Below are 18,051 nucleotides of genomic sequence, written 5' to 3'. Positions count from 1 at the left end.
GCCCAACATGGGGCTCAAAAACCACGACCCTGAGATTAAGAGTCTCATGCTCTGCCAACTGAGCCACTCCATCTTTATGAAGTTACAAAGACATAGACCTTTGAGTAATGAAAAACATCACAAGGCATGGCCCTGACTCCTTGATTCTTTGTGTGGCAGTGGCTGTGGCAAGAGTGGAGCTCCTCTATACACTTGAAAGCACCGTTCTCACCAGTAGCCTCGGGTGAGTGCACTGAATTGTCTATAGCTCTGCGGCTGGGATGGGGAAGAGAAACAAATAACGGGAATTATTTTCCTTTTTTTCAAATAATGGGAAAACCTGTGTTGCAATGTTTTCTGAAAAATGCCATTTTAAACATAGCAAATTAGGAAGAAATTATGAAGACAACCATTACAAAATAAGGCACATCTGTGTTTAAAAAAAAAGGAAAGGAAAAAAAGAAATCATGGTTTCTATCCTTACTTGTTCACACTCTATAAAATAATGTTGCATTGCATGCAAAGACATGGCCTAGAAACCATGGGCTGGTGACTGCCCTTTCATAATCCCAGCAGCTCAGCAGTGTCTTGCTCTGCACTGGCTTCCAGTGCATACTGTGGCTTGTGAGTGTTGGTTTTGGATAAGCTCTGGCTTGCTAATACTGGCAAAGCACTGCAGAAACTGCCAGCCTCTTGAGTTAGAAGTGATTTTTGGGGGTGGGGTGGGGACATAATTGCCCTGGTCAACTGAGCAATTGAAATCCAATTCAAAACGATCGGAAACACAGTGCAGCTGGTCAACCTCCAGAATAGATCAGTGCATGAAGAGAGACCAAGTCCACTTCTCAGCAAAAAGAAGACTTTCAGAGAGTTGTGTCATCTTCCTCCCGTGAATCTACAACTAGAAGGGAGTGCTTATCTGGCTCACTGAGGACTATGCTGCTGAGGGAACGCTTGTCAGAAAAGAGGGAGTTTAAGGAAGCTCGGCTGTAAGTGACAATTCGGTCCATGAGGTTCAGCTTTGGAGATCTTGGTCCAGTTTCATCAATTCCAATGTGGACACTGATTTCGGAAGGGCTCTTCTGCCTCACCTGGCCATGGGTACGCAGTTCATATTTCTCACAGGTAGGTTTCTTATAGCTAAAGGGAAGGAAAAATGCACAAAAATCACGTATGCATTAGTTTGAAACAGGGTTGCAATTTAATCATTCAGTTAATAATTATTAAAGCTTGTAGTCTTGACTCTAGATGATAACCTAGAGGCTGAGAGGGAGGGTGTGTCAGAAGGAAGATGAATTGATATTGATGTTTATATATTCATAACTTTGTATTAATGTAACATTTTTATATGTAACTGTGTGTTTCTGTAATATTTTGTTTTAAGTTGTCTTTTTTGTACCCCTCTTAAAGAGATTTTTAAAAATATATTAAGAGGTACAGAAATTAAATAATCTATAATCAAATCAAACTGTGCCAGTTTCCTCCCGTGACTGGCTCCAGAGGTGCCCAGCTACAATATCATCCATAACCAGAACAGACCAGGCTGAGGAGCCAGACTGTTCTCTATGTTGCCTGCAATGTCTTTGTGCAAAGGGAGGAATTCCTAACTGGGATGGAAGTGTGGATATAAAGTCTCCTTCTCTTAAAATGTTGCCCCGGGGCTGAGGAGGACAAAGTGGGAATGTGAAAACCATGGTAGTTCAGCAACTAACAGTATTTGTTAGTCTGGATAGACAACTTCAATTTGACCCCCCAATTTAACCAAGGATCAAATCAGTAATTAGGCTAACGAGCTCAATCGACAATAACTGCAAAAATTGGCATGCTCTATATAGAGTTGTGATGAGGCTGAATGAGACAAGCAATGCATTAAAAATACATTTGTCAGGGTTTCTGGGAGAAGTGAGGAGATGGCAGAGGAGACGGAAAGCGAGTGGGAGGAGGGAGAGAGAGACGAGGAAGAAGATGACGGAATTCGAAGGGAATCTATGAGCCTAAGCAGTGAGTCAGAGGATTCCCAAAAGGGAGCTAGCATGATCAGGCGAAAAGCAGGAGAAGAGAGAAGCTGTGAAAAGTCAGGGAAGGAGGGGAGAAAGCCCAGTGAAGCACAGACGCTGTCAGAGGGGTCTCAGCCGGAACGGAGTAAAGGGGGTGGAGTTGTCAGCCTCTCGGAGGGAGGAGGAACAGGAGAAAACAGAGAGAGGGGGTTGGAGCAAGGTGTTCAGCCGGAAAGGGTAGAGAGTGGAACAGGGGGCAGTATAGAGGACGAAGGAAAGGTCAAAAGCAACGTACGCGCGCCAAGTTCAAACATAGAGGCGCGCGGAAGTGGGGAAAGCTCAGAGGAGGAGCCCGGCCCCAAAGCCAGAAGGAGGGGGCAGGAGGCGGCAGAGGATTCAGCCTCAGGCGAATCCCGGAAAGAGAGAACCCAGGGGGGCAGAAAGACCCTGCGGAAAAGAAAGGAGAGGAAGAGGTGGTCTAGAGCCAGGCTATTAAGTTGGTGTGGAGGAGGGGAGGAGTCAGAGGGGGACTTCGGCGGTCTAACGTGACAGACGTACAGCCACAATGCTGAACTGTGAAAGAAGCAATTATCTTCAATAAACTTTTCCTGTAAGTAAACTACAACGGAGTAAGGTCTCTCGTGAGCTGGGACCCACCTGGGTGGCTGTGACAGAAAGTCCCCCTCCCTCTGAAAGCAAAAATTTTTTTTTTGCGAAGCTCACGAACGGGGCAGCCATGAGTGCTGAGGAACAGCTGGCTGCACTCCGGGATCAGATTACCACTCTCACAACGGCAGTCATTGCTTCGCAGAAGAAGAATGCTGACTTGGAGAAAGCCTGCCAGGATTTGCAAGCAAGGTGGGAAAATGCGGACAAGGCGGGGACCCCGGGCTCCAGAGCGGAGGGCATTGCGCTTGGAAGGAGGGGGGGTGCCCTAGTTTCGCATTTTAATGGCAACTTGCAAGACTATCCCAACTTCAGGGCAGATGTCGTGTATGCACTGCATTTACTCCGTCATGATTTTAGAGATGAGGAGGAGAGAGTGGGATTTATTGTTTCGCACCTGCATGGGGAGGCCAGGGCTTGGCTACGCAATCTGTGGCGCGAAGATGGACCAGCCCGTCGCAATGCAGATGCGTTTATCACGGCAATGGATGCTTGTTTTCAATCCTCTGTGGATAAGGACATTGCGCGCCGGCAGATGCACGGGCTGAGGCAGGGGAGAGCCACTGTACGCCAATATCATTCTAAATTTTTTGCATTGCTCACCGCCTTAGATTGGCCGAAGGACAGTCTACCGGTCAGGGATCTTTTTTGGGAGGGATTGAGCCCCTCCGTCAAGGATGACATCGCAAGGGGGGACAGACCCCAGACCCTGGAAGACGTGGTGCAACGGGCTTTGGCTATAGGAATTCGACATGAGGGACGTCCGTGGCACGAGGAGGGGGGGCCCCAAGCGCGCGCGCAAGCAAAAGCTCTCCCTTTTGTGCACAGGGATTTCAGCCGTGCGCACCCCTCACCAATGGGGAAGGAAGGCGAAGAGCCAATGGAGATTGGTGGTGCTAGGGCTCAAAAACCATCCCTGAGCCCCATCCCTGCTGCAGCCAAAGCGAAGCCTCCTAGAGGGACCAGGAAGTGTTACATCTGCGACAGTGCACACCATATGGCGAAAGAGTGCCCCCAGAGGCTCCAGAAGCACACTGCAGCACTAGCAACTGTGACAGCAGAGGTGCAATCAGAGGAGCAGCTTCAGGGAAACTGCAGTGCCTGGCTGGAAGCAGAGCTACTGGGGCTCAGCCAGGCGGATCTGTAGAGAAGTCCCCAGCATCCTTGCACCGCATGGACCCTTTACCTCCCAAACCAGCAGTTTTACTCACAGCAACACTCCAGCTGCCTGATGGGCGACTTCTCGAGGTTCCAACAACCATCGATTCGGGAAGCAACGCCGATTTCGTGGGATTACAGTTCGTCAAGCAGCATAACATAGCGCTCCTGCCTGCAACGACGCCTCTGAACGTGGTCACGGTAGACGGCAGGAAGTTGCTGGGGGGGCAAGTGGTGCAGCAAACCCCTCCCATGATGATGCAAATTGGAGACCATCGAGAGCTTATTAGTTTCAATGTCACCCACTTATCGGACACGCCCATCGTGTTGGGCATGAGTTGGCTGGACAGGCACAGTCCCGCGGTTGCTTGGTACCAGAGGCAGATCACCTTTTGTTCATCGTATTGCGCCCAGAATTGCATCCAAACCGATCAAGGAGGAGAAGCCGAACAGCAGCTGCATCTGAGTATGGTGCAAGCGGTTCCTCACAAGTACGCGGAGTTCTTGGAGGTTTTCTGCGAAAAGGAAGCTGACAAATTGCCGCCTCACAGACCTTACGACTGCGCGATTGACTTAGTGCCAGGCGCGCAGTTGCCAACTGCCAAGCTGTACTCCATGTCGGAAGACGAGCTGCAAGAGCTTCGGGAGTTCATAGAACACAACCTCAAGCGCGGATTCATCCAGGAATCTAAAGCAGCGGGAGGCAGTCCTGTTTTCTTTGTGAAAAAGAAAGACACGCCCCAGAAGAGGCTCATTGTGGACTACCGGTTCATAAACAGACTAACTAAGCCCAAGGCCTTCCCCATGCCCAAAATTGACGACCTTTTGGCTACAGTCAGGAGGGGGAAGATTTTTACCAAGCTGGATTTACGTGGAGCTTACAACCTCATCCGCATCAGGAAGGGCGACGAGTGGAAGACGGCCATGTTCACTCCTTTGGGCACGTACGAATACAGAGTTATGCCCTTCGGTCTACAAAATGGCAGCCATGTTTTCCAAGCATTCATGCATCACGTCCTGGCAGGTCTCCTCTACAAGAAGTGTGTCTGTTTTCTCGACGATATCCTGATTTTCTCGGAATCGCCAGAGGATCACGATAAGGACGTGAAGGAAGTTCTGCAGAGGCTGAAGGAACACAGGCTGTACGCCAAGTTGGAGAAGTGCCAGTTTGATGTGAGAGAGGTAGATTTCCTTGGCTACAAGCTGTCCGACGAGGGACTGGCCATGGACAAGACTAAAGTCCAAGCGCTGTTGGACTGGAAAAGCCCTCGAAATCGGAAGGAGGTCCAGAGGTTCATCGGTTTTGCCAATTTTTATCGCAAGTTTATTAAAGGTTTTGCAAACGCGACGGCGGCAATCACTGACACCCTCAGTTCCAAGAAGAAGAAGTTCGTCTGGACCGAACAAGCAGAGCGATCCTTTCGGAAGCTTAAAAGCCTTTTCGCCTCCGAGGAGCAGCTGCTGCACGTGAATCCTGGCAGGCCCATGCGGGTAGAGACAGATGCATCAGACAGAGCAGTTGGGGCCGTCCTCTTGCAAGAGGATTCGCAAGGCAACTGGAGACCGGGTGCATTCTACTCCCGGAAGCTCAGCAAGACGGAGCGCAACTACACCATATGGGACAGGGAGTTGTTGGCCATTCATGCAGCTTTCAAAGCGTGGCGACACTTCTTGATAGGAGCCAAGCACACGGTGCAGGTCCGCACGGATCACAAGAACTTGGAGTATTGGCGGACGGCTAAATTGCAAACCCAACGACACATGCGCTGGGCGGAATTCTTTGCGGATTTCGATTTCAAAATAGAATACATCCCTGGAGACTCCAATGTTATAGCAGACGCGCTGTCCCGAAAGCCTCAATACCTGGAGGAAGTAGCTCCAATCGCGGCGAAGTACATTTTCGCACCGCAGGCGTGGACGTGCGCTACCATCGCAGTCGACCTGGACGCGGTGCGACGCGCGCTGCAAGAGGATCAGTTTGCACAATCCAAGATGGAGGAGCTCCGCAGAGGGTCGCCTGACAACAATGAGTTTCAGTTGCAGGATGGACTTTTGACTCGCAAGGGCGCCCTTTACGTGCCCACCGACGAGCTTCGCGCCACGGTTTTGCAACAATTGCACGATGCCCCGAGTGCGGGCCATTTCGGCAAAGAGAAGACGATGGAGTTGGTGGCAAGGGACTTTTGGTGGCCCCAGATGAGAGGAGAGGTGGCGGACTACGTAGCCAGGTGCGATATCTGCCAGAGGTCCAAACCAGTGCATCAGAAGCAGGCGGGATTGTTAGAACCGCTGGAGACACCGCAGCAACCGTGGGAGAGGGTAGCGTTGGACTTTGTTACAGACCTGCCCAGCTCCAGAGGTAAGACGGCGGTGTTAGTGGTTGTGGACTTGTTCACCAAGATGGCGCACTTCATTCCTTGTGCCAAGGTGGCGACGGCGGAACAGACCGCAAAGCTCTTCATCGATCACGTCTTCAGAGTGCATGGACTACCGCAGTCCGTCTTGTCCGACAGGGGGCGCCAATTTGTTTCCACTTTCTGGCGGAAGCTTCTGGGTATCTTACACGTCAAGATCAACCTGACGTCGGCGAGGCATCCACAGACCAACGGTCAAGCGGAGAGGGTCAACGCGATCATGCAGCAGTACCTACGGTGTTACGCCAACCAGCGACCCGCGGCGTGGGTGGACTACCTGCCGATGGCTGAGTTCGCCTACAACAACACGAAGCACGCATCCACCGGGGTGACGCCTTTCTTCGCGAACTATGGACGTCATCCCAGAACCTTCCCGAGCTTTACAGCACCTGAAGGGGGGGGACCTCAAAATGCCGACCAGTTTGCAGCAGAGTTGCAAGAGGTGCACGAGGAGCTGCGGAGACATTTGGAGCTGGCAAAGCAGGCGTATAAGGTGCAAGCTGACAAACACAGAAGGGCGGGGGAAGACATTCAGGTTGGGGACTGGGTATGGTTAGCAGCCCACGCGATGCCGGCCAGGTCGTTGGCCAAAAAGAAGTTAGAACACAGGCAGCTAGGACCATATCAAGTTGAGGCTAAGATCAATCCGGTGGCTTTTCGCCTAGCCCTTCCGGAGGGCTCCAGGGTGCACCCGGTCTTTCATAGGTCGGTGCTCACTCCCTACAAAGCCCCACACAGGTTTCAAGAGTCAGGAGCACCTCCAGAGCCACGTAGAAGGGCGCCTGAGAGAGGGGAGTCGCCAAGACCAGAACCTCTTAATGAGGTCACAGAGATTCTGGATTCACGATGGGGGGAGGAGGGAGTTGAATATTTTCTCGCCAGGGAAGGCACTCCAGTCTCTGCAAATAGCTGGGTGCCGGGTTACGCTTTGGACGAACCCCTGTTGAAGGAGGAGTTTCATGCAATTTTTCCGCACAAACCCATGCCCGAGGAGTATTTTGATGATTGGCTTTTCACGCCCACTTTGTCGGGCAGCACGTTCGGGGGTTTCTCCTCGCCCGAGGGCTCTACGCCCAAAACAAGCCCGACCAGGGATCCCCGCCTGGGGGGGGGGAGAGACAAACCCTTATTGGTGGGTGGATCAGCCAAGGGAGGTATGGAGTCAGAGGTGGATGATAGGTCCTTGGCAGGCAGCGCCAGGAGAAGCAGTGAGGGAGGAAGAGACTGTGATGCCTTCAGGGGGGGAACCCGAGTTCGAACACACGTATACGGAGCTGCCAGAGGAGAAGATTGACGTGGACACCCGGTATCCTGAACCGACCCAGGAAGAACCACATTTCCCTCAACCTGCACCCAGCGACCGGGAGGGGGGAAGGGGGGGCTTCGAGGGGGGGATGGATGTCAGGGTTTCTGGGAGAAGTGAGGAGATGGCAGAGGAGACGGAAAGCGAGTGGGAGGAGGGAGAGAGAGACGAGGAAGAAGATGACGGAATTCGAAGGGAATCTATGAGCCTAAGCAGTGAGTCAGAGGATTCCCAAAAGGGAGCTAGCATGATCAGGCGAAAAGCAGGAGAAGAGAGAAGCTGTGAAAAGTCAGGGAAGGAGGGGAGAAAGCCCAGTGAAGCACAGACGCTGTCAGAGGGGTCTCAGCCGGAACGGAGTAAAGGGGGTGGAGTTGTCAGCCTCTCGGAGGGAGGAGGAACAGGAGAAAACAGAGAGAGGGGGTTGGAGCAAGGTGTTCAGCCGGAAAGGGTAGAGAGTGGAACAGGGGGCAGTATAGAGGACGAAGGAAAGGTCAAAAGCAACGTACGCGCGCCAAGTTCAAACATAGAGGCGCGCGGAAGTGGGGAAAGCTCAGAGGAGGAGCCCGGCCCCAAAGCCAGAAGGAGGGGGCAGGAGGCGGCAGAGGATTCAGCCTCAGGCGAATCCCGGAAAGAGAGAACCCAGGGGGGCAGAAAGACCCTGCGGAAAAGAAAGGAGAGGAAGAGGTGGTCTAGAGCCAGGCTATTAAGTTGGTGTGGAGGAGGGGAGGAGTCAGAGGGGGACTTCGGCGGTCTAACGTGACAGACGTACAGCCACAATGCTGAACTGTGAAAGAAGCAATTATCTTCAATAAACTTTTCCTGTAAGTAAACTACAACGGAGTAAGGTCTCTCGTGAGCTGGGACCCACCTGGGTGGCTGTGACAACATTATTGAAAGCTCACTGAACTGAACAGCAGTTATGGGGCAGGGGATTCTTCTGGAAAACTGCAGGCACAGGTAAGTCCTACCTGAATTTTCAAAAGGTAGGACAGAGCCCAGCTTGCTGGTTATCCTCTTTGGAAGAGCAAATTATTTTTCTCAAAATGCAACCATGGATTTCACAAGCAAGTCATGAAAGTAAGAATGAGAAGCTTGAGGATACTGTACTTACAATTTTAGCAGCAGAGAAGACAACACAACAGAAACGGAAGAGGCAGCCATTGCTGCAGAGCCCATCCAAGGCTGCAGAACCAAACCAACTGGAAGGAAGACACCTGGGGAGGGAAATTGGAAATAACTCTAGGGGATGTTAAAGAACAAAGTCACACACATGATTCTGAAATGCATTAAAAAAAAATCAAAGCATGTTAAATTAGTGTTTATGTAGGGGGCAAAGCAGAGCTGAAGGCAAAACCCAAGTTTAGGATTTATGGACTTGCAGAAGACCTAGCTAGAGTGTCAATTGTAGAGTTTTGTAACACTGCATGTTTAATCAAACAGCTGGAATTAGAACTGTCTGGAAACTGCAGCTGGTCCAAAGCAAGGCCAGCTTGACCATTTATGGTCCATTTACTTTCCCCATCACTTTTTAATTGGTTTTAACCTTTAAACTCATAAATGTGTTGGAACCAGGTTTTTTCTCATGTGTACCTGCCTACCTATTGCTTAAGGCCCTCTTCTGAAGTTCAGCTCACTCAAATAACTTTGGGTTATGGGGCAGCATGCAAATGCCAAAAATTAAGCAAGCAAGCAAGTAAGTAAATCTAATCCAGTTTGTTCAGCCCAGACACTGAGGTCCAGTTCTGAGGGCCTTCTGGCAGTTCCTCATTGCGAGATGTGAAGCTACAGGGAACCAGGCAGAGGGCCTTCTCAGTAATGGCGCCTTCCCCGTGGAACACGCCCCCCCATCAGTTGTCAAGGAAATAAACAACTATACAAATTTCAATAGACATCTGAAGGCAGCCCTGTATCAATACGTTTTTAAAGTCTGAAATGTCAGTACAGTGGTGCCCCGCAAGACGAACGCCTCGCAAGACGGAAAACCCGCTAGACGAAAGGGTTTTCCGTTTTGGAGGCGATTCGCAAAACGAATTTCCCTATGGGCTTGCTTCGCAAGACGAAAATGTCTTGCGAGTTCCTGCGGGGGTTTTTTTCCTCCCCCCCCCTTTTCCTAAGCCACTAAGCTGATCCACTGATAAGCCGCTTAACAGCTGATCGCTAAAAGCTGCTAAACCGCTAATACTGTACCAATTTCAATCGAATCCACCCTGGTTCCCAACGCCCGGGCCCCTCGCTCCGAGGAGGCGCTACCTTGAAGTAGGCGAATTGCAGGAACTTGTAGGGCTCCCGCTGCTGGAACTCGGCCAGCACCTCCCGGCTGGGCTGCGACTGGCGGAAGGCCGGCAGGCCCTGCTTGCAGCGCTTGAGGCACTGCGCACGGCGCAGCAGGTCACCGAAGAAGGGCAGCGACGAGGGGCGAAGGGAAGCCGCTTCCTCAGGGAAGGGCAATATTTATTTATTTATTTATTTATTTATTTATTTGGTTTTTCAGATTAAAGTTTCACAATCACATATCCAACCAACATACAGCATTAAAAGCAAGATTCCAAAGAATCTCCTGGACTTCCCTCCTCCCCTTCGTGGGTCTCTTGCACATCATTTCCTCCTGCGAGGCGTTGGTCTTGCGGGGCACCACTGTAGCGCTAATCCGCTGTCAATGGGCTTGCTTCGCAAGACGAAAAAAACCGCAAGACGAAGAGCCTCACGGAACGGATTAATTTCGTCTTGCGAGGCACCACTGTATTTTTTTATATTCTGTTGGAAGCTGCTCAGAGTGGCAGGGGGAAACCCAGTCAGATAGGTAGGGTATGTATGTATGTATGAATAAATAAATAAATAAATAAATACTGGAAAAGCTTCCCTTTTTTCTACCCACTATAATTTGCATGAACATTTAAGAATGAGTCTGGGTATCAGTTGCAACCCTTAACATTCTTCTTTCTGTGCAACATATTTATATCAACTGCAGCTTTTTTCTTTTTCTCACACACAAATTTCTCCCACATAAGGAATTGTTAATTGATATATACTTGCAATTAATGTTCCATGGAAGAAAAAAAATGCAATATTATACATATTGTCAAAGTCCAGAATCATCACATACCAGCTGCTACAGGAACTCCGACAAGATTGTAAATGAGAGCAAAGACAAAGTTGATTCGTATCCTTTTAACAGTCTTCCGTGATAAATCTATGCTTGCCACCACATCCAGCAAATCATTCTGCCAAGTAAGAATTAACAAGACTGGTTACATTGGTGGCATAATTTGTTTTACATTGAATTAAGGGTCTTCACTCTATCCAATCACTTACCCTAATCAAAACCACATCTGCTGCCTCAATGGCCACATCTGTGCCTGTGCCAATGGCTATTCCAACATTAGCCATGGCAAGAGCAGGGGAATCATTGATCCCATCCCCCACCATTGCTACCCGTTTCCCTTCATCCTGCAGTTGCTTTACTTTGGCAACCTTGTGGGAAGGAAGGACTTCAGCAAACACTTTAGTGATGCCAACCTGAAAAAGAAAAGGAAGTCCAAAATCACACCAGAAGATTCCTCAGACACAAAAAAATACAGCTGTTAAGAATAATGAGTTCTGTGGAACTACGAGATTCTCATCTTGGAAGAACATTCCCCCAACAATGAGTGGCATTGCTTAGAAATATCAAAGCATTATTTAACTCAGTACATCTCAAGTGATCTGATGCTGTAGACCAGCAATCCCTGCCTCCAAATGTTCCAGGGACCAGTAGCATATCTGGTCCCTGAAGCATCCCACCCAACCTGAGCTGTGGTGGAGTCACCAGGGACTGGCAGCTGGTGGCTCTCAGAACCTGCCTGTGGACCACCACTTTGAGTAGCACTGATTTAACTGATGCTCTGATGACTGAATAAGTAATCTATTGCATTTTTTAAAATTGAAGGGGGGAACCTTTGGACCTTGTAGGCATTAGGAAAATGGAGCAGCTTACCTGAGAGGCAATAGACCTGGCTGTTTTGCTGTTATCACCAGTCATCAGAACAACTTCTAAACCCATAGCCTTCAAAGTACGGACTGCCAGCTCTGCTTCAGGTTTCACAGTATCAGCAATAGCTACCAAGCCACAGAGTTCTCCTAGACAGACATGAATATGTTTCCATTAATCCTCTTTGTTTTCTGAAGAGCACAGAAAGACTATTTTTTCCTCTTTCCTTCACCCCCCCCCCTTTCTCCTTCCACCCACAGGGCATTGCACAAATTTAAAGATGGGCTGTTCTTCTCACTTTCCAAGGCAGTGATACTGGCTTCCTGGGGGGAAAGCTTCCAGAAAGTTTCCCAAAGCCCTAGAACTATTGGTATTTAGCTTGTCTTACATGCAGAACACAAAACTTTAAAAGTTACGCTTTAAATACTTTAAATACGCTTCAGGTTACAGACTCCGCTAACCCAGAAATAGTGCTTCAGGTGAAGAACTTTGCTTCAGGATAGAACAGAAATTGTGCTCCGGCGGTGCAGCGGCAGCAGGAGGCCCCTTTAGCTAAAGTGGTGCTTCAGGTTAAGAGAAGTTTCAGGTTAAGAGCGGACCTCCAGAACGAATTAAGTACTTAACCCGAGGTACCACTGTATGCCACATTTCATGTCCTACTTCCCTTTCTCTCTCTCTCTCTCTCTCTCTCCCCAAATCTCAAATAATATTTCTAATAGCCAAACCTAGCTGAATCAAGGTTCTGTGGGAATCAATAATGCACATTAAATGTCGCTTAAATGTTATATGCAAATGCATTTAGTGGCAGCTTTACTTGGAAAGCATTTTAACGGAAGTAATTGTAAATACACACAGGTCCTGCTTTGCAAACATAATCTGTTCCTGTGAAATGGTTTGTAAGGCGGGTGCTCACATAGCAAGCTCCATTCCTTCCTAGGGAGAAAACCACAACATGCCCCCAAATTGTTTAAATAAAACCCAGTAAAACCATTAACAACATTACTATAATGAATAAAATCACAAACACTGTTACAATTAAACTACGTTCCTGTATTTATTCAACAAGAAAGCAACGAAACACAAGCCAAACACAGTTTTGTGGCACAAAGACTTGACAAGGGAGGAGGGGAATGGGGATTTTTCGGTGAATGCAATTGTGTATCTGTAAATTTGTCTCTCCGTATATCTGTCTCTCTGACTGTTGTTCGGATATCTGATTCAAGGCATTCACTTGGTAATGTTAGGTTACAAATCCTTCACATGTAGATACCTGAAGACTTGTATAACAAGTGTTTACATACTGGGACCTGTGTGCATTTTAAGACACAAGTCAATTGAAAATACTTATTTACATTGCTTAATATTTAAAGGAAAATGACACTGGATAGGATTACTGTACTGCTTTGTGTTTATATTTATTATAGGAATAATATTATAGGAACAGGGAAAAAGAAGTTAAGAACAATGTTAGACCTGCCAGTTTGACAGGATTTGTAGCCACACATTAGATTATCTATTAATATTATGAAACAATTCATTTTGAGAACTTGAATATTTTATATAGAAAAATATAGCATACTGTAAGAACATGAGAAGAACCTGCTGGATCAGACCAATGGCACATCTAGTGCAGCATCCTGTTATCATATTCTGCTCTCATGGTTAGTAGCCTTTTGATACCTGTCTCCTCCACAAATTTGTCTAATTCTCTCTTAGAGCTCTCTTTTATCTGTCTTGAAAATATTTTGCTCCTTAATGCTTGAAGTACAACTTTTTCAGTCACTGGTTACTCCTCAGCTGCGTTCTTCCCTGCCTTTTCAGTGTATTACACATAAAATCCAATCCTAACCCTCATTATCAAGCTTACCATCCACAGCCACAAGAACAGCAGTGCGACCTCGACGTTCGTGCTCAATCATGGCATTATCAACTTCATTTCTGACAAGCAGACCATTTCTAGACATCCACTCCCGGTTTCCAATTAGAACAGAATACTTGTGGGAACCCCAAGTAGCTGAAAGGAAAATATTATTGCAGTTTCCGAGAAACAGGTGACCTGCTAATTACACACTACTGCTGATGCATGCTAAGTTTGCAGGAGCATTTACTCATGGCTATTCATGAACATTTATTCACTAGGGACCACAGGTGTGTGGTCAGAATTATCCAGATTATGCACTTGTGCAACAGTGTGCTTACAGCTGACCTACATGAGCAGCATAGTCACACGGTACAACTTTAGTTGGGACTGTATTACTTCAAGCTCAAGGTAGGGGAAATTGCATGTTTGAAGGCACTCCCAATGTATTCGAGTCTAGTTTTAATCCTGACAAAAGCTTATTTGGGGATGGGGAGGGAGAAAGATTCAGATACACATCTGTCCTGATCTCCAGTAAGAAATGATTCAGTCCAGTGGGAACCGCAACACATTTCTCCCACTTGGAATGCCTTGCAATACTTTAAATTGCTAAAATAAGGGAAATAGTTGAATAAACAAAACTAAAAGCAAGTGAGAGATGCTGCTCCAGGTAGGAAAATATACTAACATACGGCTCCACTGAGTTTTGGGCTAGCATACACCCCATTTTACTCTCTTCCTCATGCAAAGATAGACAACTGAAAGCTTTCACTTTTGATGCCAAATAAAGGGCAGTTCCCCAATACAGCTGAACTCAAGAAACCAGTTTATAGGAAACCAAAAGCTGGCACTTTCAGTTGTGCTTAAAGGAGGGAAAGAGGTAGTGTATGCACTCAAGGCTTACTTCATCTCATTCTTGTGACACTAAGCCACAGTTACATCGGAAGTGGATCAGAATAAAGAAGATCAAGAGGAAATTGACCCCAGTTCCCCTAGGAGCTTTTACAAGGCACAATTTAAAACTATTGGGCTGGTATTTTACTTTTTTAAAAGCAAAGGAGACATCAAATCCCACCCTCAGTGAAAGAGAAAGGCTAATGCACCTCTAGCAACAGATGCCGAAACAAGGCTTCTGCTTACATGAAGCACATTTGACAGATTCATCTCAACTTACTTGGCAACTGCTCATCAATAATCAAGGAGGGATGCATAATTTCCTCAGTCTTCTCATCCATTTTCACAAGGGCTGAATTCCTGACATTGTTCTCTTCCATGGTCTCACTCCTGCTGCACAGCAGGGCTTCAATATTGGTGACTTTACAGCTAATGCCACAGCCAGGGACTACTTGAAAATCAGTACAAGTTCCAAGGGTGTCTGTGTCCAATTCCTAAAGAGAATATATAATCAGATAGTGCTTGGGATTTGGTAAATGCATACTAGACTTTAAAAGTCATTCTGCAAAAGCATATACACATCCAAGATTGTAATGCGAGAAACTGAGCCTTCAGAGTCATTGGCCCAGTCCTGTGGAACACACTGCCACTAGGGATTCAGCAGGTGCCATCTGTGCCAACTTTTAAATGTGTGAAAACTTTTCTGTTACACCAGGCCTATGAAGGCAATAAGGAGTATACCCCACCCCCCATAATGGCCTATTGATACTTGTATTTAATTTCTTTTTTCTTTTAACTAGTTTTAAACTTTTTTGTTTTTATTGTTTTTAAATTGTTGTAAACTGCTGTGATATATCTTTATTATGCAGTTGTATAGCAATATTTTTATAAATAAATAATACATAGTAGGTTGAGGGAACAAAAGTACAAAGGAGCTTAAGACTAAAGAGGTGCTAAGAAATAATCACATATTTGTAAGACCTGTAAATAATGAGGCTCTTCAGAAAGCCAAGTGAGGATTATTAATTTCAGTGGGTCTTCTCTGAGCAGAACGTACGTTATATACAACCCCATAGATTTCTAGACAATTCAGAATTGTGTACACAGAGCTGTATTAATTATAATTATTTAAATATAATTCACTAAGTAAAATGAACCAGTTACTAAAAATATACTGTAGTAAATATCATTGTGGTGCCCACTGGCTTACATTGTTATTCCACCCTTGTTCCAAGCAGCTCAGGGTGGCATGCACGATTATCTCTCCACCCCAACCCTCCCCATTTGATGACATCCTGATAACCATCCTATGAGGCAGATTAAACTAAAACAGAGCAATTGGGTCAAGGTAACCAAGTGAGCTTCATGTGTTAGTGGATATTTGAACCTGGGTGGCCCCATCCCAGTATGACATGCTGAGAGAGACTGTAGGCGCACATCCCTCTGCTGGTCAGAATATTGCCGCTGTTCCTTTACCTCAGAGCATGCCGAGTTCAAAATCCTGTACTCATGAACTCTTACTCCAGAGAGAAATCTGAAGACAAAGACAGCCTTACCATGTCACAACATTTCCAGATAAGGTGTGAATATGTAGCAAATGCGGTTATTTCACTGCATGGCAGGAAAGTTCAGACATGGCTGTATGTCCCCCACAATTAAGTTGGTGCTTGGCAGATAGTTAAGAGGGTGAATCAAGAAATCTATGTATTAGCTCCTCTACCTGTTTGCAGTATTTGGTAATAGCTGCTCCCAGGGGGTGCTCACTGTTGCTCTCAGCGGTTCCCACTAGTGCCAAAATCTTATTGCGTGGCATCCGGTTACTCTCCACTAGGATCTTCACCTGCATCACCACTGGAGTTCCATGGGTGATGGTCCCTGTCTTATCAAATACCACAACCTTAACCTGTAAAAAGAACACAAACCACATTAGTAGCCAAGCGCTTTCTGTCCCCCCCCCCTTTTTTTTGCAGACTAAAGTCATACAAGCTTTGTTTGGGTAAAGATGAAGTTAACCAGATCCTTTTTAGAAACATGACAGTTTGTGGCCAAACTGCAAAGGAAAGTCTGATTTCTTACCTTGTGAGCCATCTCTAGAGGTTCTCCACCTTTGATCAAGATGCCATTTTGTGCTCCTACACCAGTACCCACCATCACAGCTGTTGGGGTTGCTAGTCCCAAAGAACAAGGGCAAGCAATACAAAGCACTGTAATGGAGGCTTGGAAAGCAAAGCGGATTATCACTTCGTCTTTGGAAATGCTCTTATTGTACCCCTATTGACAAACAAACAATTAGTTGCTTAGGTATGAACAAGTGTTGCTCACAAGAAAAAATACAGCTTATTCTAAGGCAACTTTGACCACTCACTAACTGGCTCACAAATTTATTTAGGGCTTAATTCGAAGTGTGGTGCTGACCTACAAAATTCTGTGTGGCCTGGGCCCCACATATCTATGGGACCACCTCCACTTCAAGGCCAACCTAAATCAATATACAGGTGAAACTTGAAAAAATAGAATATTGTGGAAAAGTTCATTTATTTCAGTAATTCAACTTAAAAGGTGAAACTAATATATGAGATAGACTCATGACAAGCAAAGCGAGATATGTCAAGCCTTTATTTGTTATAATTGTGATGATTGTGGTGTACAGCTGATGAAAACCCCAAATTAACAATCTCGGAAAATTAGAATATTAAATGAAATCAGCAAAACAAGGATTGCAAATAGAGCAATATTGGACCTCTGAGAAGTAGAAGCATGCATATGTACTCAGTACTTTAATCTTTCTCTTGGCAATGCCCCATAGATTCTCTACAGGGTCAGGTCAGGCGAGTTTGCTGGCCAATCAAGCATAGTAATCCCATGGGCATTGAACCAGGTTTTGGTACTTTTGGCAGTGTGGGCAGGTACCAAGAAAATGAAGTCAGCATCCCCATAAAGCTCATCTGCAGAAGGAAGCATGAAGTGCTCCAAAATCTCCTGGTAGACGGCTGCATTGACCCTGGACTTAATGAAGAACAGTAGACCAACACCAGCTGATGACATGGTTCCCCAAATCAACACAGACTGTGGAAACTCACACTGGACTTCAAGCATCTGGCATTGTGTGCCTCCCCATTCCTACTCCAGACTCTGGGTCCTTGGTTTCCAAATGAGATGCAAAAGTTGCTCTCATCAGAAAAGAGGACTTGGGACCACTGAGCAACAGACCAGTTCTTTTTTTCTTTAGCCCAGGTAAGACGCTTCTGACGTTTTTTTCTTGTTCAGGAGCAGCTTGACAAGAGGAATACGACACTTGAAGCCCATCTCCAGGATCCATCTGTGTGTGGTGGCTCTTGATGCACTAACTCCAGCCTCAGCCCACTCCTTGTGAAAGTCCCCAACACATTTGAATGGTCTTTTCCTGACAATCCTCTCCAGGCTGCAGTCATCCCTGCTGCTTGTGCACCTTTTTCTTCCACACTTCTGCATAACTTCTGCATAACTTTCCATTAATGTGCTTTGAGACAGCACTTTGGGAACACCCAACTTCTTCTTTTGAGGCTTTCCCTCCTTATGGAGGGTCTCAATGATGGCTTTCTGCACAACTGTCAGGTCAGCAGCCCTCTCCATGATTGTGCTTCCTACTGAACCAGACTGAGAGACCATTTAAAGTCTCAGGAACCCATTGCAGGTGTTATGGATTGAATAGCTACTGCACCTTTTCACAATATTCTAATTTTCTGAGATTGTTAATTTGGGGTTTCATCAGCTGTATGCCATAACCATCCCAATTATAACAAATAAAGGCTTGACATATCTCGCTTTGCATGTCA

At 46.7% G+C, this 18,051-nt stretch overlaps 1 protein-coding gene across 1 annotated transcript in view; it reads right to left on the bottom strand.

Annotated features, from left to right (window-relative positions):
• Positions 1-687: 687 nt before the first annotated feature.
• The window catches only part of ATP7A (ATPase copper transporting alpha), a 52,330-nt gene continuing 34,966 nt past the window's right edge, over positions 688-18,051 (bottom strand). The window contains exons 16-24 of the mRNA XM_081847341.1: positions 16,313-16,507; positions 15,957-16,139; positions 14,517-14,730; positions 13,352-13,498; positions 11,491-11,633; positions 10,830-11,033; positions 10,621-10,738; positions 8,629-8,731; positions 688-1,119 (exon numbers count right to left, since the gene is read on the bottom strand). Of these exons, the coding sequence (XP_081703467.1) occupies positions 843-1,119; positions 8,629-8,731; positions 10,621-10,738; positions 10,830-11,033; positions 11,491-11,633; positions 13,352-13,498; positions 14,517-14,730; positions 15,957-16,139; positions 16,313-16,507 (1,584 nt within the window). The 3' untranslated portion in view covers positions 688-842. The remainder of the gene's footprint in view (positions 1,120-8,628; positions 8,732-10,620; positions 10,739-10,829; positions 11,034-11,490; positions 11,634-13,351; positions 13,499-14,516; positions 14,731-15,956; positions 16,140-16,312; positions 16,508-18,051) is intronic.

This window comes from Podarcis erhardii (genome assembly GCF_964252035.2).
Source record: "Podarcis erhardii genome assembly, chromosome: Z".
Classification (NCBI taxonomy): domain Eukaryota; kingdom Metazoa; phylum Chordata; class Lepidosauria; order Squamata; family Lacertidae; genus Podarcis; species Podarcis erhardii.
The sequence above is the reverse complement of the archived record's forward strand: the minus strand, read 5'-3'. Positions and strand labels throughout refer to the sequence as shown.